The 27,250-nt window shown below is 47.3% G+C and overlaps 1 protein-coding gene across 2 annotated transcripts in view; it reads left to right on the top strand.

The window, feature by feature from the left end:
- Nucleotides 1-27,250, top strand: part of Ubr3 (Ubr3 ubiquitin ligase) — an 82,735-nt gene that overhangs the window by 36,403 nt on the left and 19,082 nt on the right. For both annotated transcript variants that reach the window (XM_089543557.1, XM_089543556.1), the window contains 12 exons: nucleotides 1,810-1,908; nucleotides 2,285-2,558; nucleotides 7,844-8,110; nucleotides 10,728-11,161; nucleotides 16,179-16,534; nucleotides 16,801-16,889; nucleotides 17,360-17,512; nucleotides 20,043-20,185; nucleotides 21,991-22,101; nucleotides 23,510-23,710; nucleotides 24,511-24,638; nucleotides 26,354-26,439. In XM_089543557.1, the coding sequence (XP_089399683.1) occupies nucleotides 1,810-1,908; nucleotides 2,285-2,558; nucleotides 7,844-8,110; nucleotides 10,728-11,161; nucleotides 16,179-16,534; nucleotides 16,801-16,889; nucleotides 17,360-17,512; nucleotides 20,043-20,185; nucleotides 21,991-22,101; nucleotides 23,510-23,710; nucleotides 24,511-24,638; nucleotides 26,354-26,439 (2,341 nt within the window). The remainder of the gene's footprint in view (nucleotides 1-1,809; nucleotides 1,909-2,284; nucleotides 2,559-7,843; nucleotides 8,111-10,727; nucleotides 11,162-16,178; nucleotides 16,535-16,800; nucleotides 16,890-17,359; nucleotides 17,513-20,042; nucleotides 20,186-21,990; nucleotides 22,102-23,509; nucleotides 23,711-24,510; nucleotides 24,639-26,353; nucleotides 26,440-27,250) is intronic.

Raw genomic sequence — 27,250 nt, 5'->3', positions numbered from 1 at the left:
GATGATAATATTACCCTTATTGCATTCCTTGGTGTCAAGAGAACCCAATGGCATGCATTTCAGCGAGTTGCCTGCAGCAAATTTTCTTCAAAACTTTTCCCAAAATACTTTCATAAAAATTGCACAAGTGCTCAAGGAATTGTTTTACACGAAATTAAATGACATATCTAATATCAGCACACAAAAATACATGTGGCCTGAAAATTTCATTACTATATCTTGATTAATAAAATTTTCTTTTTAAGACCAGGGTCCCCCCTTAAATTTGTCATAGGCAATTAAAATTTTCCTACTGAAGGTCTAATTAGTGACACTAAATTCAGTGCTGTGCTAAACTTTTCCAGCAAGAAAATTTAGAAAAAGGGCTCTGTCTTGCCCTGGGGCACCTATCCAGGGATGACCATAATGAATTTCACAGTGCCAACGCTATTTTCAAATTCTCCAGGCCTGGAATAAGTGACCTATGTGAACCACTTTGATATACTCCTGTAACTTGGGAACCAGTGCCCACAGCTCCATGAAACTTGTTAGTTCTTCAAATGGTTGTGCTGTGAGCCTACCCTTAAAAATTTCATTCAGATATCTCAAGAAACAAAAATGTTGGTGTTCAAGGGTAGCCTCCCCCCTTAAGCTTTGTAGTTAGTTAAAACTACTTATCAAATTCAATTATAAATTATTTAGCGGTCGCAGGTAAATATCACATGGTAATCCATGTATTCTAATGTTTAACGCATGATTTGAAAGAGAAAATTGCTACTAAAATTAGGCGTCTGTAGCCCTCTTCAATTAGTTTCTTATTGCTTCTAAGCAACTTCAAATATTCGGTCAAATAGTAAACCGTTCGATTTTCAATTTGATCTTAATGTTTGGTATTCCAAATCTCGAAGTATCCGTCTCAAGCGAATAATGTTCCTGTGATGATTGCTTCGTGTGGTTACGGTTCAGCGCACCTCCTTTGGGATGGCATTGCGGCGCGCACGCTGCCTAGCCCCTCTTCCAGGGACACCATCTAGGCGAAAGTGCCTTGTGCCTGCACGTATGCTAGAACCGGTCTGCACATGCACGTGGCAGCATGCGTGAACATAGACAAGCACAGCTCCCATATCTGTACCTGCAAGGTGCAGCATGCATGTGCAGGCACAGACATGTGTATGTGCAGCATGCTGCCCCCCAGCAAGCAGACCAGAAGGTGCATAGGTGTCGGAGGTACAGCCGGCCAAATCTTTAGCCGACGTGCGCGATGGCCACTTTTTCTGCGCTCCCGTGCTTTGTGACGAAGCAAACTTGCGGAAAGCTTAATATTTAGCACGGGCTTAGTTATCCTGTGCTTAGGTTTGATATTTTCGCAAATTTGCTCCGTCACAAGCTGCAGGAAAATGCAGCCGTCACGCACGCCAGCTACAGATTTGGCCGGCTGTACCTGCTCATTTACTTGAAGCTCACGCAGTTTTTCAGCTGGCACGTCAGCACAACATGATTTTTCATAGTACACAGATCTGACACCCAAATGTTGGTGTCACATGTGCGTCGTGTCCAGCAGATGGAAAGACCTTTGGTACACTTGCTCATGGAGCTGGTAAAGGTTGCACTATGAAAAGAGTGAGAAGAGAGATATTAAAAAAGAACTAAAAAATGACTTCAGCTGGGAACTTTCGGGAATGAGAGGACACGAAAAAAAAAATGCTGTAATTGAGGTCGCTGTAGAAGAGAGAAAAAAAGCTCCAGTTTCATTAAAGTGCCTTTTCGAATAGAGATTACACTTAGCGGTATGCTAGACTTGTGACATTCTTTTTTTTTTTTTTTAACCAGGCCCTGAGGGACCCGGAAGTTCCAGAGCAGGTGGTGGCTCTGACTGTCTACCTCCTGGAGATGGCTCTCCAGTTTCATCCGCACTCTGTCTCTCCAAAGGTGAGCACTCTACTCTCTAGGCCTGCACAGGAAAGGGCTTCTGCTTTGCACGTTTCTGCTGTTGGTGCTCAAGCATGCAGCCTTCATTTAGTTACATTTAGGCCACTACTTGTGCACCATTTAGCTATCACTTAGACCATTTTAAGTAAAAAAGAAAAAATAAAGAAAGAAAATTTAAATAAAATTTTGTGAAACCAGGCTCTGGGGATGAAACTCCCCACTGGTCCGAATACCCTATGCTTTGATTGACTTATGAAGACTAGTCAAGTATGTACATATTACAGCCGCCCATTTTCTCGTGAATGCATGGAGCAGACTTGTGATGGTGCTGGTCACTTTTCAGTGCATCTGATTATGTAATCTTGCTTTTGGCCAGGACGAGCTTTCATCAGTGCCCGAGGTGACAGACCTGTGTCTGTCGGAATGGTTCCCAGAGACATGCGTAGTGCAGAACATGTTGCGCACGATCAAGACGGTGCTACTCCCAGCGGGCACTGCGCTGGTTCCGTCGGGCGTCGAGGACATGGAAGTGGACCAGGAGCCCAGTGATTTGCTTGAGGAAGGCGAGGATGGCTTCACTTTTCTCTTCCCACCCACCGGCGGCAGCTTTCCTGAGCTCACTGCTGGCACTGGGCCGGCTGAAGGCAGCGGTAAGCATTGCCGTTGATGCTACGTACTACCCTTACAACTGTTGCATAGCAACAGCTTGCGCATAGTTGGGTTCCCTACAGCCAGACAATCTAATTACAAAAGTGAGCTTCTTATACAATCAAACCTTGTTGATTCGTTAAAATTTTAGAAATTTAAAAACCTTGTCAAAAGCACACGTAAAAGTAGTACAATTTAGTCAGTAAAGAGGTTACTAGAGATCAAGGAGAGGCATTCTCAGAATTTTTGGCATCATTTTGAAGGCACTGGTGGAGACTTTAAGGGGGGACACTGGTCTTGAAAAGAAAATTTTATTAATTTAGTCATAGTTATGAAATTTTCAGGGCACATGTATTTTTGTGCGCTGATTCTAGATATGTCATTTAATTTCATGTAAAACAATTCCATGAGCACTTATGCAATTTTTATGCAAGTATTTTGCGGAGAGTTTTCAAGAAAATTTGCTGCAGGAAACTTGCTGAAATGTATGCCATTGGGTTCTCTTGACACCAAGGAATACAATAAGGGTAAAATTATCATCCTGGCTCTCATAGAACTTGAGTAATAGGGTACTGAAGCTGCCACTTCACACACAGGAATACACACTTTTCTTCTCATTTCTGAAGCGACAACTTCAAAACTCTATAACCGAAGTTCTTTGATAGGCAGGAAGACAATTTCACCCTTATTGCATTCCTTGGTGTCAAGAGAACCCAATGGCATACATTTCAGCGAGTTTCCCGCAGCAAATTTTCTTCAAAACTCTCCGCAAAATACTAGCATAAAAATTGCATAAGTGCTCAAGGAATTGCTTTACATGAAATTAAATGATATATTCGGAATCAGCGCACAAAAATACATTTTCCCTGAAGATTTCGTAACTGTGACTTCATTAATAAAAATTTTTTTTCAAGACCAGTGTCCCCCCTTAAATGTCATGATGAGAGAGCACCGGATGCCAGTTAGGTTGGCTTCCTCACACAGTGGTTCCGGCACAAAGTGACATCACCTCAGTTGGGATGACTTTCCACCCTTGCGGTCACTAAAAGAAATTGTGAGAAGAACAAATGGTGCTGAAAATGCCTAGCAGAGCCATTATTGCTACTTGTTATGTGCCAAAAGCATTTGCAATATCTGACGCAAATTATTTTTTACTTTTTAATTCGCCTAGAACCAAAAAAGCAGCTATATTTGCACCAGCTTAGCATCTTGTAATGTCTTGTAGCTGGCATTTGGTCCTCGGTGCCTGTGAATGCAAATATTCTTTGATAGAGGACCCATTGCAGTTGCTCTGTTGGTTTGAAATTTGGCTGCTGTGCCCAGTTTTGGAACTTAAAGGTGCACTGAAGAGGATTCTGAACATGTCTTTTTGCCGCGGGAACTCGATTCACACGTTCCTAGCATTCTTAGAAACAGTGACTTATTGCCCTGTGTGGCCGATTTCCCCAATTAAAACGAATTAACGTCCGGTTCTCGCCTTTTTTTTTAATTCCGCCTCGTACGGTGGGCGGAGTCGACCAACGCGTGGAGCGCCTTTCACCCAGTCCCGTGGAGGCTTTGCTTTCGCTTTATTTTGTTTTTTAGGTTTCCATGAATAAATAGTTTCATTCGCAGATAATATAGCCGCAAAATAAGCCCGAAGAAATAAAAATACGCGCGGACTATTTGCTACTACAGACTACAGTGAAAGCTCGTTAATTCAAAACTCGATAATTCGAATTTTCGGATAATTCGAACAACACTACTTGGTCCGGCCAAGCTCCATAGAGATCTGTGTATAAAAAAGCCCATTAATTCGAAAGCGAGTCGGTTCCGTTACGGATAATTCGAACTACGCGCCACCGCCTGGGCGGCTTGGCACACAGCATGTGGCCAAAAAAAAAAAGCACCTCCTCCGCATAGTTAGAGGCTGCGTACGTCCTAAACGGGGACAGAAGATGGAACTAGATAAAACCTTGGAAGAGTGGGTAAAGCTTAAATGGCGCCATCACTGGCGCGGTGGCCGGCGGCACCGGAGGGAAGAGGTTGGCGACCGCGCTGGCGGCTGCCTACTCTCTTTTCCGCGCAACCTCCGCAACTGGCAACTAAATGCTCGTTAATTCTAGCCCTGTTAATTCGAAAATACGGATAAGCACTGTCAGCGCGGTCCCAGCCAACGCCCATGAAGGCTATGACTTCGGACGGGCGCCATAGAGAAAGATATTGGTAAAGAGCGGACACTCCCATAGGGCCCAGCGGCCCATTTGACTGCAGCGCACCAAGCGGGTGGAGTCTCATAACATCCGGTTTCGGTTTCAACGCGCGCAGTTTGAATGGCTGCATGCGCTGCGCCTCGCTGCCAGGGACGACTTCCGGTTCCGGTTTCAGGGGCGCGCGGTTTGAATGTTAGCATACGCCGCGCCCCGCTGCGCCGTTGGCAGCGTATAATTAAATAGATTTCGAGTGCTGTTGACCAGCCATGAACGCAGCTGCATCACAGCCTTTGCCAAATATTAGCACTCCACAAAAGACACCAGGTTTTGAGTGAAATGAGAACATTTATTTTGTGCAACATAAACAAAGCCGTGGGATGCGGAAGATGGTTCCTGACCTCCTGCTCAAGGTGATCCTGTTGCGGCACCACGGCACACAGCAGGTGTTGCCGACGGGTGGCATCACCTGAAAAATTCGCAAGTATGGTCATTCTCAGTCACCTTATATTGTAACTCTGTAAACAGTGAAAAGGTGTGAAAGCGGCGAGAGAACGAAATTACGAGCGGAGTAAACATGTTTTTGCGAAACTCGCGTGCTGAACGTCGTTGCGCAAAGTACAATACACATACCGTACTACACGGCAGATACCAATCAGCTTTTTGCAAGCATTTCTACATTCCCCGACGTTATTGTCTACCTTCTAATACCTAGGTGGTCAGCAGAGTACGCGGTTTGTTCGAGAATATTTCGTACAAAGACGGCCACAACACGGACTACGAACCAGAAGTACACAATGTGTTAGGAGCACTGAGAAATACACGGGTGCAACGTATGTTTTAAGAAGCATAGAAAATTAAACTATCGGCGCAACAGTTCTCGGTTTTCAAGCTCTTTAGAGTTTAGAAAGCCCGACGCGTTGCCTTTTTTTGCCGGTTTTCAAAAGCGCATCCCTGTGTTGTCAATGCACGGGCGAAATGTGCGTTTCCACGAGCGCAGATAACGGACTCTTTCGCACGTACTACATACATACATACGTACTACAAGAGTAAGGTTTGAGCTTTTCGTGCGTCATCTTTTTTTTCCACCAGTCTTGAAAACTACGGTCCCGTACTTGCTGCGCGGGAACGGTCGTCTTCGCCGTTCGCCCACTTTCAAAAAAGTACTTACATTTTAACCTTACACTGACAAATGTCACCCATAAGAAGTTACATATTGTCGGGGGCCATACAAAAACGTGACGTCCCGAGAAAGCGCGAAACCAAGCAAAACTAACCGCTAGGCACAGCGCGTCGGGCCACAGGCCGTGGGCAGGTTTTTTTTGTTGTTGTTTCTACGCACCGACCGGCGAGGCTGCATCATGCAGCATCATTCCTCCCGCCGCTCCCGCCACGGCGTAGCATGACACAGCGTGCGCGCACCCTTCACAACTGCGCCGGCGTACTAAGCTAGAGTGCTCGAAATGCAGCGTAATTTTGCATAAAGTGCTTGAAATGTAGCGTACTTTTGCAAAAACAAAACATTCCTTCCTTGACGCTGTCACAAACTGCAAGAATGCCGTGAACAACAGCCGGCTGGCCACAGAGCGAGCGCGCCGCTTCACGAACTGCAGACAGGCAACGGCGGCCGGCGCGGCCGCCTAAATTGCATGCAATACAGCGTACTTCCACAAATAAACATTTCTCACCTTGCCGCCGTCATAAACAGGAGGAGTTCTGCGTCGAAGGGCAAGAGAGACGAAAAAAATTGCGGTCTGCCCGCACGAACAAATACGCCGCACGCTTTCACGCGCACAAAACAGCCCCCACGACGCGCCGTTGTCTGCCACTCCGATGGGTCTGAGCCGCCGCGCCGGCTACCCGCCCGCGCGCGCGCGCGCGTTTAGAGACTGGTGGCGCCATCCTGGAGTTGGAAGATTATCTAGTGGAGGAGGAGGATTGCGCGTCATTTCCTGGGGCCAGATTTCGCCGAGTGTCCGCTCTTTACCAATATCTTTCTCTATGCGGGCGCTACAAATTACGTGCGAAAAACTTTTTTTTTCTTTGCGAGTGTGGTTCATGCTTCCACCCATCGGTCGGTCGCCAATGGAAGCACGCGCTCAGCCGCGAAGAAGACGCCGGCACAAGCGCTGGCACTCTGCCAAAGTTCGCTTCCCCCTTGATGGAGCTAACGTCAAAAGTGATGTTATCGCTGCGCAGCATCTTGGCGCGCCGCCAAGAAATGCGTTGGAGAAGGGAAGGGGGGGGGGGGCATGACGGTCTGAAAACGAGGCTTGCACAACCGAACAAGCGCTGGCACTCTGCCAAAGTTCGCTTCCCACTTTGCTGGAGCTAACGTCAAAAGTGATGTTATCGCTGCGCAGCATCTTGGCGCGCTGCCAAGAAATGCCTTGTGGGCCGTGACGGTGCCAAACGGAGGGAAGCGTTAACGACTGACGCTTTTTTTTTTCAGATTCTTAGGCAAAAATCGGGGGTGGGTGGGTTCATTATGTGAGTGGGTTCGTTAGGCGAGTAAATACCCTTTATACACCATAATGCAAATGGTTCTTGTCGGTTTTTTCGCGGCCATTCGATAATTCGAACATCGGATAATTCGAATGATTTTCCCGGTCCCGTGAAGTTCGAATTAACGAGCTTTTACTGTACTACGTATTACTCCGCCGATGGCAGAGCGGCAAGCCGCCACGGGACTGGGTGAAAGGCGCTCCACGTGTTGGTCGACTCCGCCCACCGTACGAGGCAGAATTAAAAAAAAAAGGCGGGAGCCTGAAGTTAATTCGATTTAATTGGGGAAATCGGCCACACAGGGCAGTAAATCGCAGTTTCTAAGAATGCTCGGAACGTGTAGATCGAGTTCCCGCGGCAAAAAGACAAGTTCAGATTCCTCTTCAGTGCACCTTTAAGCCTACCCACAACGATTGCATCGTATGAATGTAAAATATAAGGCTCGCCTTGTGTTGTGCGATGTCAGTGCTCATTAAAGAACCTCTGGTGGTCACGATTTATTGATAGCCCTCTACGTTGATAGCCCTGTTCAGTAGCTGCTTCATTTATTCCTTTAGTTTGTGCATTTGTAGAGTGCCTCCGTGTGTTTGCAGGAAACGGTGGCGCACCCCAGCTGCCACCATCGGGCCAGCAACTGGCTCTTCCTCCCTCGGCACCAGCACCAGATGCAGGTGCGCTGGTTCCTGTGAACCCTGAGGCTGGCACCATTGTGCCAGCTTTCTTCAGCCCACCACCACCCTTCTACCTACCCCTGGCTGGCCCTTCGCACCCTTCGACACCAGCTCTGCCAGCACCCAGTAGTACTAGCACTGCCCTAGTGCCCAGTGGCAGCACCAGTACGGCCGTGGTGGCGGTGGCCGGTGAGAACATACACTACTGCTTGCTGGTCCCTTATGGGGAGACGTGGGGCAAGAAACGGCGATTTTCATTTTAAAAAATCAGTTTTGTGTTCTTGACTGAGTAACATTGATCCTTCCTCTTTCATTTATAACAAAATCAGAGCCGGAAATAATTGGGATATCATTAAAAAAACTAGGTTAAAGCACTCAAAGTGGCTAGCAAAAGTGTAGATCTGACCCATGCTGCTGTGCACAAGCCCAGTGGCGTGAAACACCGCAATTTGACACATCACACGCTTGAAAATGGGTCAGCTTTGTCACTTCGCAAACTCCGGGGAACTAATAATAAAGATAGCATTTTTCACTGCCAATACCAAGAGCTTCCACTGGGCCTTTAAACCACTTGGCACAATTTTGGCCTTGCAATTGGCTATTAGAGCGCAAAGTGGTCTTAGCTAGCCTGCTCTTTATGCGACACTCAGCCCTCTGTACGTGTTCTACAAGCTTTCATGCATCTTTGTGCTCCTTGCTTTGATGGATGCAGAAAAGAAACAAGATTTTCGATTTCAAAAGGACCGGTAGAAGCACAGATTCAGGGAACTGACTGCAAAGTCAGACGCCATGCAACAGAGTCGTCCGCGGCAGCTAAGCCTAACCTCGGCAGAGGCGATGCTTGTGACAGTTGTGTAGCAGGCCGGACGCTCAAGGTTCATTGACAGCGTAGATAAATTCGTCAGTGCATCGGAGAAAAGGCTAAAAATCTTCGAGAATGAAGGTAGGGATGGTGAGGAGTCGGTGAGCACCTTCGTCTGTGGGACAGGGGCGGTGAACATAATGGTGGGTGGCATGGCATGTCCGGAGTGCAGACAGAGGATGCTGCTCAGGAGGGCTCTGAGGGAGCCACATGTCATGCGGGCAGATACTGAAGCTGTGTGCTGTTTTAAAGGGACAGTGAGGAGAGCTCTATTAATATTTTTTTAAAAGCAAAATCCGATAGTTCGGCTTGTCATGGCTTTGTTGCCACTTGGCCGGCAGTGAAAGATGCATTTATTGCTAAGAAATTTGGATTCGAAGTTGGAAAGTTTTTTCCGCCGCTCTGGTTCAAACTTGGGATTCTCTTATGACGACACAGGACTAAGAGACGTGAAACATGACGTGCACATGACGTAACGCAGACTCCGAGATTTCTGGCTGCCAGCAGTGCGGCCTAGCAGCAGCCGAAAAGAAAGCTACCGCCGGCCGCACGTTGAAGGCTATCGCGGCTATTGCGGCCGTCGCTATTTACGTTTGCACCGGCGTTTTGCCAGCGTTACGATGGATCCCGTTCTCGAAGTCGTCAACGAAGTTCTTGCAAATAGACACCTTTAGCATACCGTGTACCTTGTTACCGTTAGCGGAATACCGGGAGCCCGCCTACTGCCCGTGAGCAGGCGCTTATTGGTCCCGATGCTGCAAGCGCGCACGTAGTTGCCGGCTACGTGGCACTATCTGGCGGTGTCAAGGAGATTTGCGCATGCATTGGCTGCGCCTCAGTGATTCGTGGCTTCTCGTGTTCTAGTGTTGCTTGGTTCTAGTAGCACTGTTTTGTCCTATGACGTCATCACGCTTGTACTTGCGAGTTTGGCCTGTGGCGGCGATACCTGTATTTTGGTTCTTGCTCTTTTCTATGTTACAAGAGCTTTGTTGTCAGTATGAGTGGCGTTTTTGTAATCAGGAGCTGGTATTTTGTCAATACAAGCCAACTTTAGTGTCCCTTTAAGATGGCCTAACCTGCATTTTGTGCAGTTTTCATGCAGCTAGTGCTGCTACAACAACAGTAAACAACTTTTATAAATTTCACTCGTGTTTTTCTGCACTTTTTATTTTGGACCAAACATGAATTTTGTGCACAACATATTATGTACTCATCGAGTCAAGAACAAATTTGGCATACATAATCTTTAAGGTGTGTAGAAAAAAGCATGAGATATAAGTGTCTGAAAATGGTACATGCCAAGAGAATCACGTTATATTGCTCATTGGCAAGTTGAGTGTTAGGGATAAGAAAAATATTGCAGTGCTCTGTCATGCTTACTGCTATGTCCAGCAGCTGCACGAGCTTGCATAGTTTTTCAAAACTATGCTTGCATAGATTTGAAAAGAGGGGATTAAGCTCTCTAAGCAGTTCAACTTTCATTCACCTAGCATTAATATTTAAAAAAAGTTTTCGAGGAGTGTCCCCTCTTGATGATCGGAATCTTTTCATTAAGAAAACTTGCCAGAGTTGTGCGGTTGTGTTGCTGTAAAAACTAATGCCACCAGGAATGACAGCTAAAAATTTCCTGCTTCAATCTTTGCCAGCTTTGGCGGCCTGAAGGAGAAAAGCTTAAAGTTTGCCGGAGTTTAGTTCAACGCAGATGTCATCTGTTACTGCTGCTGGACTTATCATCATTCAGGAGAGTTCATCTAGTCTTACGGTACAGTCCCTGACACAGAATTTGGCATCTTCAGCATCCTTAGCAAATTTGCTACATCCTTTCCCGCAGGGACGTGAAGCTTTGCTGTACAGTGACGCTGCGTCTTTTAATCAGCCCCAGAAGGCCCTGGTGTTGCTGTTTTGTTGCTGTGCCACTGAGTGATGATGTTGCTTGTATTGCAGACCAGCCTGAAGATGCTGCTGCTGCTGCTGCTGCTGGTGCCCTTGTGCCATCCACGACAGGCGTGCACCCCACAACGTCTGGAGCAGCATCGGGCTCTGCGCCGAGCAATTCACTGGTCCACCGTGGTGCTGGTAGGTCTCCTGGTGGCATGGCCAGCCCCAGTGGGGCCCTTGTCCCACTGCGGATGTCAGCGGGACCACGGACGCGCTGGCCCTCCCCGGCCTCCTCTTCTGGAGGGGGTGGTGCAGCCGGAAGCAATTCGGTGGGCGCTCTGGTGCCACTGGGGCGGGGCCTGGCCCAGCTGAGCCGGCGGCTCCGGTACCATGCCCTCCGAAACAGGGGCAATGGTGCAGGAGGAAACAGCGGCAGCAGCCAGCCTCAGCTGCCGTGTAGCAAACCTTGCCATGAGCTGGAGAGCAGCACTGTTCTCAAGGTGGGGAAGCCCAGTACGCCCACTGTCTTTTTTAGTTTGCAGGCAGCATAATCTTGGCTCCGTGGAGCAAATTTAAATTATGGGCGCCAAATTTTTTTGCTTGCTTTTTCTTAAAGGACAACTGACCAGGGTCAGGACAGTTTAGAAAAACAATCCCACTGCATAGATGAGGCATCGAAGATAACCTCTGCAAAATACCAGAGCCATGCGCGCCCCAAGAAGCTGTAAAAATTCAAATCAATGCCCGCTTGTTCTTTCCTTCCACAAGCAAACATCCTCGTCTTCTACTCTGGCTCGTTTGACATCATACAGAAAGCTTTCACTGAAGGCATTCCATTGGTGCGTTGTTCTGACTGACGGGCGAAGGGTGGGCGTAGCTGGGGCATTGCGTCGTCTGCTCGTTGAGCGCCTTCCGTTTTGGCACATGCCTACAAGCCCGCATGAAGGCAAAAAAAAAAATCTGAGGAGGGAGCGTTCGGTGACAGCGTTGAACCGTAGTCATAAAAAGTAAAAAATATTAGATGGTTGGTTGGTTTATGGGGTTTAACGTCCCAAAGCGACTAAGGCTATGAGAGACACCGTAGTGGAGGGCTCCGGAAATTTCGACCACCTGGGGTTCTTTAACGTGCACTGACATCGCACAGTACACGGGCCTCTAGAATTTCTCCTCCAAAGAAATTCCAGCCGCCGCGGCCGGGATCGAACCCGTGTCTTTTGGGTCAGCAGAAAAATATTAGAACGGAGAGAGTCGGTTCCCCCCCACCGTGATCAAGGCACAAGATAGCCCTCTGCATGCGCTCTTCTTCTTCAGTTTTTTTTTCCTTCATGCAAGCCCCCCAAAACAAGGTTTTAGTTAGTTGTGCCAGTTCATGTATGCTTCAGCGTGTTCTGTGCGTATGCCGTGTCGTGCGTAGTAGACCCTTTCCCTCGCGCGCACACTCGTCCGCTCTGCACGCACACCGCTTATCGTTCCTGCATCTTGTCTACACCTTGGTGCCGTTAAACGTCATGAGCTTAGGAGCAGAGAAAAGACACAAACACACAGAACACATAAACACACACGGAGAAAAGCAAACTGGCGGTTGCCGGGTCCGCGCTTCGCCATGTGTTTCGAACAAAACCGACTCCCACCCCTCCGGTCGTGAAAAGATAGGGAGGCCTGAAAAAAAAAAGGTAATGAAAAGATGGCTCGCTAACTTGGGTTGACAGACAGATGTGTGAAAGTATGCGCTCGCTAACAAGTTTAGGTGGTAGAGTCGATTGCGCCTCTCTATCATTCAGTGTGCGGAGAAAATGCAACGACGCTGTTTTTGTCGTTGGATGCGCACGCAGCGACTGGAGTCGAACCACGATCCGGCACAGATTTCCAGGAGATTATGAGTTGGGTCGTGTCTGGCTCCAACGCATCAGCCTTCCTGACACAATGGTAAAGAATGTGGTGGTTTGCGGAAGACACTTCGTTCGGACGACTACGTCCACGACCCAAGCAACTGGGGAGAGAAAGGACAAAGAAAAAAAACGTGATGAAACACGCCCCCCCCCCCACTCCTCTGAATAGACCGGGGAGCAAAAACCAAGAAAAGAATTCTATTCAAGGCAGGGCCATGACGTAGACATGTGACGCACTCCACCAGACACCACGCCTCCGGCTAACATCGGAGGAGGAAGGGTGTTTTCCTTTGCGGAGCCTACTCGACGCGGCGCGAGAGAGAAAAATCTCAGGGAGCGAACGGAAGGAGAGGAGCCTCACTACCAGAGAGGTGTAGGATAGGATAACTTTATTTGGCTCTAGCACAAGGTTTTTTTATGTGGTCAGATGAGTCCATCCGCAACGGTCGGTTACCCCTATTCCGGGGCTCCGCTGGATGCTGCCGTCAGCTGAGCTCGCCGTATCAAACCGTTCTGGTCATCGCGGCAGTCGATGGAGAGCAGACCCTCCCATTGCTCCACACTTGGGTTTTGTATAACTGGGACGATGTCGACTTTTTGACATGCCCATGTGATGTGATACAGTGTAGGTTTTTCATGGCACCACGGACAATTGTGTGCGTAAAGTGTGGGGTGAATTTTACTTAGTGTGTTTAGGTTTGGATATGACCCCGTTTGAAGTGGTCTCCATGTGACAGCCTCTTCTTTGTTTAAAGATTTGTGCGGTGGTGGGTACCGCATCCTGCTGCCTTTGTAGTTGTTGAGTATGGCCGAGTATTCCTGAGGTACTGGCAGGGATTCCTCAAGGTCGTTGACGTTGGATGCTCGGTAGTTAGTATATCCTCGAGCTATCCTGTCTGCCTCTTGGTTTTCTGCCACCCCCGTGTGCCCCGGTACCCAGATGATCTTATGTTTGATCGGCTTGTGTGGTTTTGCATGTGTTTGTTGCGTCTTGCAGTCTACAGAGCGGAGTATGCGGAGCGCTCTGTGACCGACTCTGCCGCAAAGATAGTTGCGGCAGGCTGCTTGTGAATCAGTAAGAATTGTCAGTGACCGCCCAGTCCGATAGCCCTCCGCTGCCGCTAGAGCGACGGCCGCTTCTTCAGCCTCAGCTATCGTGCAGTCTTGCAGGGAGGCGCTGGTAATCTCGTGTAATTCCGAGTTGACTACAGTTGCCACTGCGTTGTTGGTGCCTTGTCCCCTAGTCATGGCATACGTGGCAGCGTCGACATACACTGTTGTATCCTGGGATGTGTGTGTTTTCTGTAAGCGGTCGGCCCTTGCCTCTCTTCGGTCTTTGTGGAGGTTCGGGTCCATGTTTCTTGGTATTGGTGCCACCCTGAGCGTGCTGCGGTACTCATCGGGGATCGTTTTAGTTCTCAATATTTCTCGAATTTGTTCGGTGTAGCCCAGTTTCTTTAAAAGAACTCTGCCTGTGGGGGTCTGCTGTAGTCTGCGCATTTGGTAAAATATTTTCGACCAGAGGGTAGTCAGTTGCCCTGTAAGAGGAGACGTGAGTTTGAAATGGTATAAAAAAAGTGAAAATATTGATTTTTCAAATGATGGAACCGAATTATATTTGGTAATTAGGGATCTGAACAGAATTGAAAATTTTCATATAATATGTCTCAATAAGAACATAAATAGCATAACTCTGCATGGCAGGTCTTTGGCTACAGCTCCATTTCAATTGAAACCAGAAATGGTTGATGGAAAGTGTTAAGCTAATTAGGCTTCAGTTATTTTTCCATATATGAGAACTAATTGAGATGTACCAAAACTAGTTATATTTTGAAAACAGGAGGAAAGAATACATGTGCACACCTGATATCATTAAAACGTCTCTCATGAAAAAAAAAATAATTTATTTCAAGACCCTTAGGGGGGATGCGGGTTTCGGGAGTGAAATGTATTTTGTGGTGCAGAGTGATGAAGTTTGGCACACATATTTGGGAGTGCACTCAGTGATTAAATATAAATGTTCTCTCATATAAGTTCAGTAGTTTTGACATAAATTTTTATGTGCTTCATTTCTGTACCGAACTCGCAGAAAGCCTGGTGTGACTACAGAACATGGAGGCTAAAGTCACTATTAACTTTTAGCAGGAGGAATGGTTCATGGAGTGACATTCTCCAAATATTTTTAATGATGTGATATTTTTAACGCACACTACACTGGCAAAATGAATGCGAAAGTGGTGCACTTCTTGAACTGGTGCAGCAAGTGAAGCCAAATCGAGGAGACCTACAGTGAAGGATTACGTTTCTCTGGAAGGGGCATTGTAGGAAAAAAATGTAAAATGATGGAACCTTGATACGTTGATAGCCCTAGGACCCGCGTGGCTACAGTCTAGCTGCAATTGAGAGAATTAATGCCAGGCAAGGTGCAGTGAAAAACAGCTGTTTTCTAGGAAGCACAATGACTTGAGGGCTACTTTTCCTTGAGTGGTAGTCATAGTCTGTGTGGTGACATGATGAATTATAAGAAGTCTTATGTTGTACTTGACTTGAGCTGATGACTTGAATTCGAGGCTTAGGCTTATACCCCTGTCAAGCGGGCAAGTTAAGTGCACTTAGGGGAGCGCGCTTCAGCATCCCGAATGACACTTTGGGCTACGCGGTGCTAAACGGGAAAGCAAAGTGCACTCATAGTAAAAAAAAAATAGCGACAGAAAATGAGCGGAATTTCTGAACAGGACGATGGAAAAGAAAAAAAGACTCATAATATTTGCTTGCTTAACGTGATAGCGCAAATAAAACGAGGTTCAACAGTTTTTAAGGATGAAAAAATGAAAATAGAAGAAAAGCCAAGACCAGCCATGACTATCCAGAATTTTGACAACAAACAAGATGGCGGCGGGCGGCAATGTTGCATCTTATCACGTTTACTTGTTTTGTTGCTTCGCTTGTAGTTATAACCAAGGAACTTTTTTTCTGAAAACAGTGTTATAACACGTAAAATAAAGTTGTAAGTACTTTTTATGCACTATACATTTTGTACATTGGAACCGCTGGCGTCGAGGCTACGCACTCGACCAGCAAAGTGTGGTCCGTGAACGCACTCTCAGCAGAGTGCACTCTTCTGCGAGTGAAACTCCACTTGCGTCGTTTAGATGCGGCAAAGTGTACTTACAGCGAAGTACGCTCTCCTTAAGTGCACTTAACTTGCCCGCTTGACAGGGGTATTACCTCACTGAAACATGACATGCTCAGAGAGTTTGTAGTTCATGCGCCTGCCCTACCAAGGTGCTGTGCTACCAAGCAGTACAAGTGCAGCATGGCTTGCCCACAGCACTTTTCTGCTGTGAAAGTGTGCTTGTTCTGCCAGGGGAGATTGTCTTGGGGAGTCTTTTTTTTTTTGCTGTGGCATTGACACTGCATCTGAAGGTGCAGCTGCAAGTAAGTGCACTTTGGATCTGCTTGAGGAGAGCATAGCACCATTAAGTGACACTGCCTCACCTCATCTCAATTTTGTGCGCACATCACCTGCCTTGCTTTGCCTCTGGCAGAGGCAAAGAGAGATGCAAGCTCCGTGGCCTGAAAGGTTCTTGCCTCCGCATTGCAGTCATTATGCAATCACCGTGTGCAGGCACTTCCTCCGCTGGAGCCTCCGTCAGTCACCGAGGTGAACGAGAGCCTGGTGTCCCTGCTGCTCAAGCTGCACTCCAAGCTGTCTGGCCAACCAGACTCGTACCGTCTGCCAGACCGAGACCAGGCTGGGCCCACGCCCGAGCAGCAGGAGCAGAATCGGGTGGGGGACGGCCCGCACTTTGTGGGCCTGCTGCTGGACAAGCTGGTGCGGTTGACGCGCACTGCCGAGCGGGAGTCGCCGGTCGAGGAACAGCGGTGTCAGATCTGGCCGCCCCAGCCTAGTGATGGCGAGGGCAGCTCGTCAGCCCCGAGCACGTCAGCTGCAGCGCGAGAAGCCAGCGATCGTGAGGAGAGGTACGCGCTCAGCTTGCAGCCTGTTGCAACTTGCTTGTCTGCCTCACTGGTGCCGTGATGTTTGTCGGCTGTTATTGCTGTTTTGAACCCCTCCCCTTTTTGGGCTAGAGTTTTGCTTGAATTATTTGAAATTGAATAGGCTTAAAAAAGTTCCTGTGCAAAAAAATTATGATGCTTTCTTGCTTGGTCTTGGAAGTAGGGTTGTGTAGTGGAGCCTCCAATTTCTTTGGGAGCTATGCATGCCCTCAACCACGGCTTCATTGCAGGCGACGCCGAGCCAAGGAGAGGCAGATGAAGCTCATGGCTGAGTTTGCCAACCGACAAAAGTCTTTCCTCAAGAAAGCAATGGAAATTGGTGAGCGACGCTATTAATGCTGGTTGGTAGCTGATATATAGTTCTGTGCACCTGCGGTTGCTGTCTTGCCTTCCATGGCCAGGATACAGGAAACATTAAGGTTTTTGACACTTCTACAGGGCTGCCTGAAATTAAAAATTTTTTTTTGTGTGTGGTATTCCTTCTCAAGCTGCGCTTTGGTTATCGTGGGCAATTAAACCTGGACGTAATAACTTCCATATAGCAAATTCCTCGATATTACAAAGCTTCTCAATTCCCCAATGCCTTCCCCATTGCGGCCCACGTATTTGAGAACTCCATGTAATTAAGGTGTTGTGGCAGTTGACCTATGTATAACAAACTCACTGCGCCAACTATCTGTTAGCTAGTACTGAGTTACTTGAAATTTGGCTCAACTGTGCAAAAGTTTCAGGGAGATAAAGTACGAACTGGCATGAGACGAACACTTTTTTTCCATGCAACCCACTTAGAAATAGAGAAGCAGGACATCACTGAACCATCATCCGAGCCTGAGCCAGTGGTGTCTGTGGCCAAGGAGTATGAGTGCGTCATCTGCAGCCAAACGTCTCCATCCACGGTGGCACGGCCAGTCGGCATGGTGGTGCTTCTACAAGCCACCAGTGGTGAGTGGCTCCTTTCATACAGCAAGTTCATAGAAAGAATGGCAAGGCTCTAAGGGCATCCGCAGAACTTTTTTCAGCGGGGGTGCTTGGAGAAATTAGTGCTAGGCTTGGAGAACATATATAGGATTTTATTAATGAACAAAGAATTAAACTGAATAAGCAAAATGCAAAAAACTACTATCACCTAAGCATGCTAATCAAGCTGTGTAGTTGTTTTCTACTACTAGTGCATAAAATATATCAATTTCTGGTGGTGGTGGGGGGGGGGGGGGGCGGGGGGGAGGCAGCCGGCCTTTCTTGCCCCTCCCCCTCTGGATGCCCGTGCAAGGCTGGGTATTGGAAACCCCTTCTTAATATGCAAATGAGAACAGTGATGAATTTCAACATATTGGAGCAGTTATGGTTATATTTGCTCATTGCAAGACAGGTGCTATCCTGTTATTTCGAGGCTTGAAACTGCAGTCTGATGATTATGGGTATAGGATGGCAGTAGTATCTTCTCTTGGTGTTATTTGCTGGCTGCTTTGAGTACCGTATTTACCCAATTCCAACGCGCCCCCGATTCCAACGCGCACCCAATTTACGGCACCAAAAAAAAAAAAATTTAAAGCCCCGATTCTAACGCGCGCCCGATATGCGCCCGATATGCGCCCGAATGAAAAAAAAAAAACTACGAGCCCCGCTTCTAACGTGCATGTGACTTCCACGAATGAAAATAATTTGCAACCGTTTTAATATTTTAAGGAGAGATGCGGGTGAAAAAACCGCTATTTTTTCGATAAAGTCGATTTTGTATTTTCTTGCGTTTTGTATTCCCCCAAGCCTCTTCTTTTATATATAAAAAAATCAAAGCCGATAATCAAGGGGAAGGTAGTAAAAAATGCAATTAAAGCACCCGCGGTGGCTCGCGAAAGTGCGAATTTGACCGAATTTCGTGAACGCGGCATTTCGCTCCACGGCGTCGCCCGCTCTTGAATTTTCGCGGGGAAGTAGGCCTACCCATCTTCTACCAGAAGCCACTTCGGCAGCGGCGCAATCTTGATAAAAATACGAAAAAAAAAAGATCGTTTCCCGCCCGAGTCGAGCGTCGCGACTGGCCCTTCAAATCACGTGGTGCGATCGGAGCCCTTCCATTGGCTACGAGAATCCCACCGCACGGACGGACGCAGACGCTCTTTCTTCGTTCTGCCGCCACCGAGACGTGAACCAACGCTTCTGCCCGGGTTTTTCTCCTTTCTCCGCTATGGATGTGACTGAGAAACGAGATTTTCGTTCACGCAAGTTCCTGACAAAGCATCAGTATAGAGGAAGACGCCCCAAGCGCAAGCGGAGAGCTCCGGTGACGGGAGGTTCGTCTGCTGCTACGCGTAACTGCGGCAACGGAGATGCACCATTTGGATCCTTCAAGCTTCTTGCGGAGCATCCATGACTTCGTCAGTGCATCTCAGCGAAAGATAGAGATCTTCGACGACCAAGACAAGCGCAAAAACGAGCGCGGAAGCGCTGTTATCTGTGAGATCGGCATGATGCACGACCTCGTCAGCGACGCGGCGTGCCCCGCCTGCGGACGATGTTATCTCTCTCTCAGAGAATTGGCCGCAAAACGGAAAGGACTCTCATCGTTTTTGGAGACGCGTTTCTGACAACCGTTGTTTCATCAACACATTTTTCGTGCCGCGTATCTCGATCGTGCAACGGCAGTGATGAGGCGTCCGCCCGCGGCAGTGCACGGGATACCGTCGCCGTGAACGTGGTCGCTGAGCACGCGACACGCGACCAATGACAAGCGCCACACCAGTTGAAAATGGCTCTTGCGACGCAAAAAACGACGAGCAAACGTGCTCCCATGTTTGCCAGCAGTTAGCGAGCTCCCACATCGTATAATGGCGATGACAATGGGCAGCTATGGGGACGTTTCGGTTTGCACTCGAATCCAACGCGCATGCGATTTTGAGACGTATTTTTCCCGAAAAAAGGTGCGCGTTAGAATTGGGTAAATACGGTAGTTCTACCAGTGCTGCTGCATCACAATGATGGTTTTACTCCAGCATTGTGTTTTACGAAGTCGACGCAGCTTCATTGAGTTTGACAAAGCTTCAGTGCACTCTGCTTTTTTTCATGTAAGGACCTTGCGTGTTAGAAAAAAAACATGATTTTGAAAGTGCTTATTGAGCTGTTCAGTCTTTTTTGTGTGCCAGAAGTATTTTAAATGTTTGCATTGAGATTATTTGAAAAAATTACTATTCGCTTAGCAGCGAAAAAGCACAGTTAGCACAGCCCTACCTGATAAGCATTACTGATCCTGCATCATGCAGTTGTTTCACAGATATTAGCTTGGGCAGATTTATAGATGACTTTTAGAGGGGGTGGTTGGTTGCTGTTTTCACCGTGCACACTTTGAACATTGGAAATGGGGGGCTAATACAGTTTACTCGTGGTAAATTTCTCGCCTGAAAGTGGGAAGTGAGCCCCTCCCTTAAATTTGCCTTGGGTACCCCCCCCCCCCCCCCCCTCCCCCCCCCCCTTGCAGTGCTGGGACATGCACGGGAAGACGAAGAGGCTGAGCGCAAGCTGCCTTGCACGGATGAAGAGCGCCTGCCGCTGCTCCGGGATGCCAGTCGGTCGGCGTACATGAAGCAGCGCCTCGAGACTTTCACCTTGCACTTTGACGATGTAAGTTTGCTCGGTTGTCATTTGACTGAGGTAGCCCATGAAAGCAGTACCTGGGGTACAAGAAACAAGCGCTGCCTGTGCATAAATGTAAACCTAATTTATTTAACCCAAAATATGATGCATTGCTTCGCACTGTTGAAAGTGCAGTTTACACGGCGATCCAAGTAAGATTTGCTTAACACAACAATTTGGCTAGCTGGTTTCCATTCACTTTTACACTGGGTGCTCTGCTGACAAAAGATGACATAAAGGAGAGACAGGGGCATAGATGAATCGCGTTAATAAGACCGAAACTAGAATACGCATGTTCTATTTGGGATCCTAATGAAATATCTCTTAACACTTTAGAGTCCGTTCAGAACCGCGCCACCCGCTTTATTGTTTCAAATTACTCATGAACAGCTATGACAGAAGCCAACAGCCACAGAAACCAAGGGGCACAGGAGATGTTTTTTTTAATTTATTTATTTATTTAATTTGTGCTGTTGATCAACTTAGAATATTACTGAATATGTTATCGCTTCATGCTAATTGATTAGAAAAGCAGAAGAAAAAACAACCACATGCCGCCGGTGGGATCCGAACCCACGACCTCCGAATTACGCGTCCGGTGCTCTACCTCTGAGCTACGGCGACGGCTGTCAAATCTTCTGCTTTCGGGGGTATTTATGTTTACAAGTAACCTAACCTTGAGAGTGTTCATCAGCGCCACCCACGTTCATAAGCGGCGGACGTAGAACGTCCTGAGTTACCGCAGGTGTGACATAGAACGTCATCGAACGAAGAGGGTGGAAGCTGCGTGAGAACCCTCTTATGCTTCCTATGGCGTCAAGGCTGCCAGAACCGAGGCCCTCGCTAAGCAATTAAGCAAATTCGGAGGTCGTGGGTTCGGATCCCACCGGCGGCATGTGGTTGTTTTTTCTTCTGCTTTTCTAATCAATTAGCATGAAGTGATAACATGAACAGCTAGCGTATCTGCACTAAAGTCAACCCTTGGTTCTCTTTCTTTGCGCGGTAAATATTTTTGCTTATCTCTTTTCCAACGGATTTATTATACTAACCCTATTCTCAAAAATCAGTTACTGCTTCCTTCATCTTATGTATCCTCGTGCACTGATCATAGTTTTAAGGTAAGAATCCCGCACTGCAGAACCACCCTTTGCTTGAATTCATATATTCCTCGAACTGCGGATGACTGGAACCACCTCACTGCCTTTATCGCTGCAAGCACCGATGTCGAACATTTCAAGAAAATTACTTCTGATTTTGTATGCCCCTCCTCTCTGTAATGCCTCTGAGCCTTGAGAGTATTGAAAACAAATAAATAAATATCACCCAATTAGGCCAAGAAAATTGCTGGCAGCTATGCATTTGAAAGACATATCTGTCTGTGCATGGTATTAGAGCATCTGAAGGCAGCGTAGCAATAAAATATCTGAAAATGCTTTCTTTTTTACCAGTATCTCACGAACAGTTCTCACTGTACATTTTATTGTGATCCTGTTCACCATGTGAAGGTTAATTTTTAAGGCTTGTCAAAATGCTTTGTTTGGTGCTCGGTGTGAATCACCTGTACAGGTGCATCCCAATCTGCATTATCTGTCACTGAGTGGCGAACAACGTGTGCCTTGCCCATGGTGGCTTTTTATTACTAAAGACTGGCCTCTGTAAGTTGAGCCATGATGGCTGCTGCTGGCAGAGCTTCATTGGTAGTGTACTGACCTCTGTCTTGCCCTTCTGCTAAGTCCTTTACGGATATGCTGGACACTGGCGCATGATGGCGCTCTGTTTTCTGTCTGTTCCAGTCACCTCTGTCGCAGGCAATGAACACTGGCTGGGAGGGTGGGGTGCACGTGCAGACTTGTGGCCACTACCTGCACCTGGACTGTCACAAGTCATACATGCTCTCTCAGAGGGTGAGTCTGCTCCTGCATTTGGGAAACTTCTCCCGGGGCCTATCATGTGATGTGTGATGTATGTCTCTGATCAGGGGTCCTCAGTCTTCCTGGCCTCAGGAAACCCCAACGTCTTTATTTCGAGTTGGCTTGTATGCGAATATTCGAAACTTTGAATAGCTTGCTATTACTGTACAGTTGACACTGCACTTTAATTATTCCAACTATTTGAACTTCCTAAACATTCCGAAAGTGTTAATTTCCTGTCCATCTGAACTCATGGCGAAACATCACGACATTTCCAAACAGCAGTATGTTGAACTTGCCACGTGAGTTAGCTTGCTCTGTCCTCATAGAATCGATTGGCAGGACGTGGCAAAAGCCCGTGCACGATAATAGTACTACGCGTTTCTGCTGCGCACCCGCGAGTCGCAATATGAGGTGCAGCCACCATGCAGCACGTTATTGCGTTGTGCCATGATGCGATAAAAAAATAGCTGTAGACTTGACTGGTAGCGATATTCTCTGGTTTAGGTCACTATGATTAAAGACACAGCATGCGTATGGTGGAGGATTTGCGGAGGATACCGAAATTGGTGAAATTCAGCCCGTATGCACTGCTGCAGTTGTTCTGCAGCGAGCGCTTGGATCATTCTCAATTTTCGTCCATGATAATCAAGAAAGTGTGTCTCTTAGAGCACAGAGAACAAGACGAAAGCGCACAACAAAAACATTGTCCTCGAAATCAGCCCGCACAGTCGCACAGCACACAGCACAGTCCGTGTGCTGAGGTACTTAATAGCATGGTTTCATTTTCGCACCTCCGATTTGTGACAGCATCTGTGCCAAGCAGGTTGGTCTGCGCCCATCATGAGGCTTGCAGTATGGAGAAACCGACTTGCAAGGGCCAAGCAGGCTGCGTGTCACCTCAAACTCTACGTTTGGGGCAGCGTCCCACAACCAGCTCTTTGTTGTTGGGTGTCGTGAAGGAGCATGGAAAGGAATGGTCTTGCTTGCATTGCCACTAAAGTTGCCAAAGACACGGGTTCGATCCCGGCTGCGGTGTTCGAAATTTCTGGAGCTTTTCAGTACGCCATCCCTCATAGCCCGAGTCGTTTTGGGATGTTAAACTCCCATAAAGCATAAACCATCTTTTGTTTTCAGCTACAGTTAAACCTTGATCTAACTGACATCAGTGTAATGAAATCCTCAACATAACGAACTACTATTCACAAATTTGTCCTGGTCTGTGCACAGTTGAGGGTGAGAGAGACTGAGGATGCCGAGTGCCTCAGACAGACATGGGTGGGCACGTATCCCCAGAGTTATCATTATCTTTAGCACTTGGCAGCACCAGTGCACTGCTGGTGCTTGGAAGGGGGGGAAGTATGAAGGATGTCACTGTCTTTTCCTCCTCTGTTCCGTGCAGAGCCAGCAGAGCCAGCGGCTGCAGACGGTGGCGGTTGAGCGGGGCGAGTACTGGTGCCCGCTCTGCCGGCAGCTGGGCAACTCTGTGCTGCCACTGCACCCCGACGAGGGCAAGGGTGCCCTGGTGCGCCGTGGCGCCACACCCGATGCCCAGCTGGTGGAGGACCTCACCGCTATGTTGGCGCACAAGTTCAGCCCTGAGGCCAGTGGAAGCAAGCCTAGTCTCTCTAATGAGTGTAGCTAGTAGTTTCTGTGGAAGACTGTGATTTGGATGCTTCGTATTCCCCTGAGCCTTCGACCAGGAACACTAGAAAGATCCAACGATGCTTTGTTTGTGCTTTGTGGGATTTCATGTCGGAACTTCTCCAAGGAAGGAGCCGAGTTAGTTCAGAAATGCTGGGTTCTGGGAAACCAAATTTTGACTGGAGACAGGGCCTATTTTCTTATACAGTGAAAACATCGCTAATTCGACCCATATTAATTTGGAAATCCGGATAATTCGAACAGCTGGTTTGGAGCCATTTCCTTTGCTTGCATCTGCGTGGTTCCGTTCTTCCACCAGTGCACCAAAACTGCACGCTTGTCTCGTGTCGCTTGCTGTTTTGCGGGGAAGCCTCCTCACACACCTTTTATGATGGGTGTGATACAGTAGCAGTGGAGCTCCACCACGTCGCACCGTGTGGAAGCTCCCGACAGTATGCACGCTATAAAGCATTGATAGAAACGTGAAAAACAAGTCATTGCCGCACTGTTCTCATATCAAAATCGGTTACTCTGCCCAGTTTTTCACCAAGTAAATTTACCGTGATGCAACTTTGACAGTTTTTTTTGGGGGGGGGGAGGGGGGGGGAGGGGAGGGAAGGGGGAAGGGAAGGGGGGTCATTTGATAATTGAAACTTTCAGATAATTTGAACATTTTTCCCAATCCCTTGAAGTTCGAGCTAACGATCTTTTGCTGTATTCTATCTCCGCGGCCTGAATGCATTATTAACTGTGCTGCAGGAGTCGTCAGTGAGGGAAGTTGGATCCTTCATGGATGACCTGATCAACGCCACATTCAGCCAGTACCGTACCATCTCGCACATGTCCTACTCGCACAACATGGTGCTATTCGTCTGCTCCATTGCCAGGTGAGGCAAGCATGCTTTGATTCAGCAGTGACTGTTGCCAGAATTGGCAGGGGTCACTGTACGTGGACGCTGCTAAGGTGGGGTGAAAATGATTTTCAAAAGTTGCTTGTACAGCTGTTGTAATAAAGATTGTGGCTGTAAAATTTGCAAGGAATTCTAAAGACAGACGCAGCTTGCACTACAGCTCAAAACTAGACTGAAATTTTGAGTAGGGCATTTTACTTTCATTTTTAAATTTTTTATCTACTATTGTACTTTTTCTTAAAATCTGCTACCTGCAGAGTTAAAATTTTGTACGAGAGTAGCAACCAATTTATTAATAAACTTTTAACAAAATTGTGTGCTTCAAATAAGGACTAGATTTATTTTTTTTTTCCTTGTAGATGCAGTACAATAGCCAACCGTCAATGTTTTTTTTTTTAATACAAATTAAGCTGCTGATTCTACTACCTGTTACGTAGCAGGCATTGATTAACATCTGTAAAAAAATTTGTTTGCTTATGCTTTATAGTTCCTGAGAAAAAGGTAAGCAAATCTCCAGAAATGTTTTGGGAAAGAAAAACCTAGAAAGTCTCTGAAATCCGTTTTATTCATCAAACCTTCCCTTGATATAAGAGCTACAGGAGGAACCCAAGTGGCTGAAAAATTTACTATGAACAAGGAGAAATTGCAAGCCAAAACCAATACAAAAACTTCAAAAGCAATGAACTTTTTCAAGTATCCGAAACGAAGAGACCATGTTGATGCTTGGCAACTTTTCCGTTTGGCATGGCGAAGACAAGGAACCAAAAAATAATCTTTTTTGAAATCGTGAATACCCAAGTGTAATAAATTTTCCGAAAGATAAATTCTCTGTTAGATGGTCGCGAAATCTCAAAACTGAATTTTTTGAGAAAACAGTTTTGCCGCACCTTAAGTGTGACTTACCTGCAGAAGTTGACTTACTCTGCGAGCGCAAACAAAGCTTCAAAGCTGATACCTGATGGTATCCACATTAGGGCATGAATTATGCATGACGTTTCATTTTTATCATGGGATTGATCATGGTAGTGCTGGCACATGCACATGCACTGGCAAAGGCTTTGTTTTCCAGAACGCAGGCCAATCATATTACATCGCATGATGGCAGTGATAGGCAGTTGCACCACAGGATGCAATTTGAAAATGTGTTCACATGATAATAAGCCTAATTAAAGGCATAGTTATCAGAACCAGCTCTGTAAAGGAGCACAACTTAGTGCGTGGAGTTGGCTGTCCTTCAAAATGCTGAGGTCAGCCAATACTCTGCTGAATCTGAGTTGCTCTAAGCACTTATGGCTCATTTGAGGGCCGAACCAGAGAGCGGAGTTATCACACTTACATGTGTTGATCCATGCTAAGGGTTCTGCTCTGTTTGATTTGCCTTTTTTTTTTTTTCATTTTCATTTATTTACCTTAAAGGCCCCTTTCGGGGTATTACATAAGGGGTGGGTTAATCAAAAATTGGTACATTTTTCACGATGACATATGAAGTTCAATGTTGGCGTTGAAGAGTGACGGGCAGGTGATAGCAGCAGCGGAGTGGGAGAGGCCGTTCCAGTCTGACGCGGCTCGTGGAAAGAAGGAGGTGGAAAAGGTGCCTGTGCCCTGTTTGAGGGTGTAAGCATGTAATGTGGGTTGTGTATGCACACCTGTTGATCGTGCTTCTTCTGACACCTTGTTCATTGTTGCCACAGGACAAATCTGGAAGCAGAGATAGTGCTAAGGAAGGGAAACCTCTGTCTACCACAGCAGCAGGTCGTCAAGAAGCAATCCTGTTTCTGTAAGTCACACCCGGTGCTCTGTTTTTCTCTCATAGCTCCCACCATTCATGCATGCAGTGAGTGAATGAGCCTTGCTCCAGAGTCGTTCTCCATTGTTTCCTGCCCAGACCACCCCCAAGCAACAATGAACTCAGCCAAATGAGCAGTGTGTCTGCCTCGTGTTATACAGTCAGGCCCACTTATAACAATACTGGTTATAACAATATATTGTATACAGTCGAACCCGGATATATCGAACCCGCATATTTCGAATTATTGGCTATATCGAACACACAGATTACCCCCTTGAAAATACTATGTAAAAGTATAGGACAGTTGCGTTGTATATCGAATTCCATTTTCGCCGGACATTGGATATATCGAACGCCGCGCCGCGCCGCGCCCCTGGAAGGTGCGCTTTCCCCAAAGACATTCCTGTCCGGTCCTCAGCTGCCTCAGCGGAGAACATTTCCGCAGTCAGCAGGCGCAGGGCCCTTTTTTTTTTTTGTTCCCCGTTTTTGCGCCCCACCGGCGCGAGCTTTTCCGCTCCTCCTCTCCTCCTGTACCGCCGGCGTGTGCTCCGTCAAGGTCATTGGAGATCAGCGAAGAGAGAGCGCCGCATGGAGACGCGCGGCGACCACGCTTCTTGGGGAAAGAGAGAGAGAGAAAACGGTTGCTCGTGGGCACATCGTGGGTCTGGGGAAAAGAGAGAGCTCAGAAAAAAAAAAAAAAACGAAGCCCAGAGCGCCGATCTTTCTCCCTGCTCTTTGTTTTCCCTCTGTCGTTCCTTCACAGCCGGGTTGACTGCCGCTCGCATAGGCTTCGCTCTTA

The sequence above is a fragment of the Amblyomma mixtum genome, chromosome 5 (assembly GCF_055824585.1).
Source record: "Amblyomma mixtum isolate Tamu chromosome 5, ASM5582458v1, whole genome shotgun sequence".
NCBI classification, from domain to species: Eukaryota; Metazoa; Arthropoda; class Arachnida; order Ixodida; family Ixodidae; genus Amblyomma; species Amblyomma mixtum.
This window is presented reverse-complemented; position numbering and strand designations above follow the sequence as displayed.